This window comes from Corvus moneduloides, chromosome 4, assembly GCF_009650955.1.
Source record: "Corvus moneduloides isolate bCorMon1 chromosome 4, bCorMon1.pri, whole genome shotgun sequence".
Lineage (NCBI taxonomy): Eukaryota > Metazoa > Chordata > Aves > Passeriformes > Corvidae > Corvus > Corvus moneduloides.
Window position 1 is genome coordinate 7,967,904 of NC_045479.1, and position 5,188 is coordinate 7,973,091.

The 5,188-nt window shown below is 43.0% G+C and overlaps 1 protein-coding gene across 1 annotated transcript; it reads left to right on the top strand.

Moving 5' to 3' along the window:
* The first annotated feature begins 853 nt into the window (after window positions 1-853).
* Window positions 854-4,473, top strand: UPK3A (uroplakin 3A). The gene is given in 5 exon segments (XM_032105711.1): window positions 854-1,147; window positions 1,149-1,177; window positions 4,134-4,204; window positions 4,206-4,253; window positions 4,255-4,473. Coding segments are annotated over 5 exon segments (519 nt in total). The 5' UTR covers window positions 854-995.
* Window positions 4,474-5,188: the final 715 nt, after the last annotated feature.

The following is a 5,188-nucleotide window of genomic DNA, read 5'->3' on the forward strand; positions in this document are numbered from 1 at the left end:
GGGCTTCACATAGGCCTGCAAAGCCAAGGCTACAGGCAAGTTTTGTTCTCACGGAGCAATCAATACAAACTGACTCTAGAGGCTTCTATAAATTACCACAGAATTGCCTACAAGCAACACAGAGCAAGAAAATTGTCCTTGTTGCTTAAATGAAGATACAGGAATTTACACTGATCTCTTCTCTTGCACTTTCTTCAGGAATGCTGTAATTATACTGAGGTTACATTTGTTCATGTCCTTTACATCCAGACAAGCTCCCTTGACTTCTGTGCAGTTTATGTGGATTTACACAAATATAAGTACGGATGAGATCTGGTCCTAATTTAGGACACATCTGCCAGCACAGATTCTGCGGAGAGAGTTTATTGCCATGTTAATTTTCTGCCTTTCTTTGCTCTTCTTGTGAATATGAAGCAAACGCAACAATTTGAAAATCTTACTGGTGATGTTATCCCTCTTTGCTATGGCTGGTGAATTCAGCCAGAGCACAAGATGGTCTGGTACTCAACTAAAACATGATGGCTTAGAAAAATACCCACATAAAAATAATGGCTGAAACTTTCACTCTGAAAGGTGATTTACTTTCTGTGAGGAGCAGCTCTATTGACATACCCTCAGCTGCTGGAAAATCAGTCAGTACTAGTTTGCATGACTAGCCCGTGGAGCAGTTTGCTACACTCTTCATCTAGGCAAGACTGCAAGGTGGTCATGTAGAGTTTTGTCTGAGCAACAAATTCTGAATTTGTTGGATGGCTGTGAATCTAAAAAAAAAAAAAAAAAAATCAGCCTTTAAATCAAAAATTTTGTTGTGATTGTGGACCTTATGCTGCTGGTTCTTAAAATTGGTATTTTTTCCCCTGCTCAGCTGCAATTTGCATCCCCCTTTTATGCTTTAATGTTGTTTGTTGGAACAGCCTGATCCTCCCTTTTGAGTCAGAGCTTTCAGGGGGAAGAGGAGAAAGTTGCTGGGGTTTTGGTTTTTTTTTCTTTTAAGTATGTTTTTTTTGGTAACTTTCTTTTTAGATCAAAGCCTGAAGCCTCAAACTGCAGCCCCTCAGCTTGCTACTAACAGTCCCACTCTTACTACAGTTGCTCTAGAAAATCCTTTTTGTATGTTTGACAATTCACTGCATCCAAATAAATCTTATAATCTACTTGTATGCAGTGGAGGAATCAGGCAAGTGTCTTGCACTGTGCCTCTCTGGAAGGAAAATACATGATTTGACCTTTGCATAAAAGCCTTCACAAATTCGTGGGAGTGGGTTTGAATGGGAAAAAAGAGAAAAATCTGTAACTGTAAGCTACATAGAACTGAGCCTCTGGTCTTGGTTTTCTTTAGGGTGTTATTATAAAATATAATACAAATACTTTAGTGGTGTTGAGTACTGATACACTGTGCTTGCTGAGTCTGGGAGGTGTGGAGCAGCACTATCAGCTATCAGTGTTTGCCCAAATCTTGCTCATGAAACTAAGTACTCCACATTCTGATATCTTGTCTTTGTCTAAATGTGTAAAAGCCTGAATTCCACTAAGTAAACCTGCTGAGAGACATCAGGTAACTTCTGCTGGTTGCTTCATGGTTAGAGTAGGCAGCCCTTGCAAGGACTAATTGATTTATCTGGTTTTTCGGACTAAGGCAAGTCATGCTAGACCTGTGGTCACAGATGTCTGCCCCATGGCTTCATTCATAAAATGAGTTTCATAACTCTTGGCAGTGACATCACTGGCAAGTAAGAGCTGCCTTCTGTGTTCCCTGCTGTTCTGGCACTGTTCGAATGCCACCTAGAGCTACTCTGTGAGCTGACAGAAATTAAGGCCTTTCTTATTTCACACCTTCTCCCCTGAATGTTGTATGCAGCCTCCTTTTTGGAGAGGCACAGAGAAGAGACCTTGAAGGGGCAGCGATGAAATGGTTCTGTCTGTTAGCCAATCTTAAAACTTTCACTGCTGGTTGTTGCCACTTTGTACCAAGTGGAAAGAGAAGGCCCTGGCTGGTTGGAAGCTACAACCACAGACACCATCCCATACAACTAACACAGACAGTATTCTGGGATACATCCTGTGGCTGAAGGGCACACCTTTATATGTCTAAGCTGGGCTGCAACTGCATTAGAATTACATATAAAAGTCTACTGATAAGTAGTTATAGCCGCAAATATGGTTTGTATTAGAAATTGCATCAACCACCTCACCTTCTGCAAATTCTGTGGTAAAAACTTCCTACACAAATGAGCGAATCTATACCAAATGGAATGCTTACAGAGATGTTGTCGCGGTACGGTCGCGAGACAGTCGGCGATGAAAGAGACGGGGCAGATTGCTTGGATGCAATAAGCCGATTTTATTGATACAGGGTCGGGTTTTTATACCTTTCAGTTATATAAGCAGTTATATAAGCAGCAATCACTATAACAACCATATCTATGTTTCTTAATAACATTGCAAAACTAAAAGCTAGCACTAACTATCACAGGTACATACCAAGCATACCTTTTATGCTGACTGTTTCATTATAGGCCTTACTGCCTGCCACGGTTTGCGGCCTAGCAGCGTTAGCGCGTCTACTTCTGACATGAGTTTAGCAGTGCTCTCACTTCTGCTTTCTAGCTCTATCTCCACAGAGATACATCTGCTGCTGCTTTTCAAGGCAAGCAGATGCAAACTTGTTACATGGCAGACTGGAAGGAACTTTGTTTGGATTTGTCTCTGGTCTCTGTCCCTTGTTTGGTCTGCAGGGAAGCACATTGGCTCACCCTTAGATGCCTCCTGGAGCAGGGGGAAGGAAAAAAGATTAAGAAAACTTAATTTTCTTAACAGCTTATATTCAGCTCTATTGGTAAGAATATGCATCAGCATACTAAAAAGCTGAGGGTATGAGGAATTTCTGGAAAAGTACTGTAACTTTTGGCTTTATCCTTGTTATCAGACTTGACTTTAACTTGACTCAAGTTAAAAAAATAAAAGATCAACACCACCCCAAAAACCTCCCATAAAATGACCTTGCTAAGGCATCAGCTATTGCTTATTTACCAGAGCCAGGCTAAGAGTTACTGGAGAGTGGGAGAGCAGGAAGACCTAGCTGTAAGAAGTATTATAATTTGGGGAAGCAAGCCTAAAGAAAGAGCATGTCTTGGGTGGTATCTGTTTACATGCCATTGGCTCCCATTAAAGACAGGGGTGTCAGAACTCCACTCACTTGAGCACTGATCCTCAAGTTATACTTTTAAGCTGTGCCAGAAACTTCTCCCTTTTAAAACAGATCTAATTTTGCATTGGATCAGAGCTAAAAACATCTCACAACCTATCAGTTGCAGGAACTCTTCTCCAGGAGCACAGCAGAATGCTTTCAAACAGAAATTGTTCCCAGTGTACCACAGCTTTGGAAAAACTGCCATTCCTTCACTGCTGACAGCACTGAGCAGCTGAAGGAGGTTATAAAAAAAAAAAATTACCCCCAGTTACAGAGCTTGGGATTTGTGCCTTGGCTTTGCAGCAGGGGAAGTTTGAGAGTTGCATCAAAGTTTCCAAAGTCTCCTGGATGCAGTCATGCTTTGCTAGAAGCTGTGAGGGCTTTCAGATTCCACTGGAAGCACTGGTGCTCCTGGCTGGCCAGAAATGGAGAACCCACATGCATTCCTGCAGCCCCTACACACTGCGATCCTGGGAGGTCCAGGTGGTGTGTGACCAGAGGCCAAAGGGCTGCTGTGCCAAGAGATAAATTGTGACTACAGGAACTCTGCCTTGGCTACAGGATTAAATCTGAAATGGACTTGCTGGTTGTTTATTGGAGCAATAGATGGGGGAGGGGGGGAGGTGGGAGGAGCCTTTGCCCCCCTCCTTCCTACTCCATCAGATTCTCCTTGGAAAAGAGGAATCTGGGGAAGATAGCTGCTAAAAACTATTGCTCTGAGCTACACTGAGATCCTTTACAGTTTCTGAAGGATAAGTGTAAAGAGCTTCACCAACAAATTTACAGGAAGGGGTAGGATCACTACACAGCCAAATTGGTAGCTGATTTTTGGTTTGTCTTGGGAGTGTTTTGGGGTAGAAGTGCAAGATGTCAAATAAATACAGGGTGAATGGAAAGGGCTAAACTTGTTTTAACAGCCTTGTTAAAAATATCTCTCCTGCAGCAAGTGCAATAAGGTCCATGGTGACAGACAGCAGCAGCAAAGTGCTTGACAGCACCTTCCAGCAAGCCAAGGGGGGGGCAGCTTGGACTTTACAAGGCTGCTTTGTTCCATGTACGTAATTTGTGCATTGCCTCCCAGACTTGTGGATGCAGGAGCTGTCAGCAAAATTTCTGATAACCTGAAACAATACCTCTTCATAGTGGGGAATGATGGGATTTGCTTGTATGACCTAGACTTTCTAGATGTCTGTAACCCACCTCTTGCATCAGATACAACATTACAGGTATAATTCTTACTTCTTGAAAGTTGGTTTCTGCTCTTAAAACACAGTAGGAAGTAGCACTGAGTGTGTAAGGCTCCTTTGTGAATTACCTGCCCCCAACTGAAATGCTCAATTAAAGGTGTAGCTTTGAAGGTGTCTGGCTTTGGTCTAGCACCCTGCAGTTGGTGCTGTATGGTGCTCCAGCAGTGCTGAGCTCTCTCAGGTTAAATTCATTGTCCAGTAGGAAAATTCATACATGAACTGCTAGATCTATTCCTATGCTGGCGCAGGTAATCTAGTGACAGCATCTGATTTGAAACTGCTGATTGGAAAGGACTTTGACTGGAAAGTTTTTTATATTAGTCACCATGTGTTCTGTGATAAAATGGATACTGACAGGCACGATCTTTGGAAAGGCTAAAGCTGTTCCAGGTGTAGTTGTAGGGTTTGGAGCTCCAAGGCGGGTCCCACTCAGAGGGAGGTGCTGGCACAGCCACTGCCATCCAGGAGAGCTCAGGGTCTCACTCAGCACCGTTGTTTATAGGGTCCCAAGACTGTTAACTTTGGTCACCAGTAAGTTTCCATCCTGGCTGTAACTCAGTAATTGGTAATTACTGGGCTTTTATTCCCTAAGTGCAGGAACAACGGGTGCCACTCCACTTGAGTCAAGTGAATGGTTTACCAGGGCTACAAAGGATAATTCCTTATCCTTTGTTTCCCACCTTTCTTGGAACAGCTTATTCTTCCTACCTCTACCATGCAAGAACTCCTGGTATGGTCAGGCAGTGCCTCA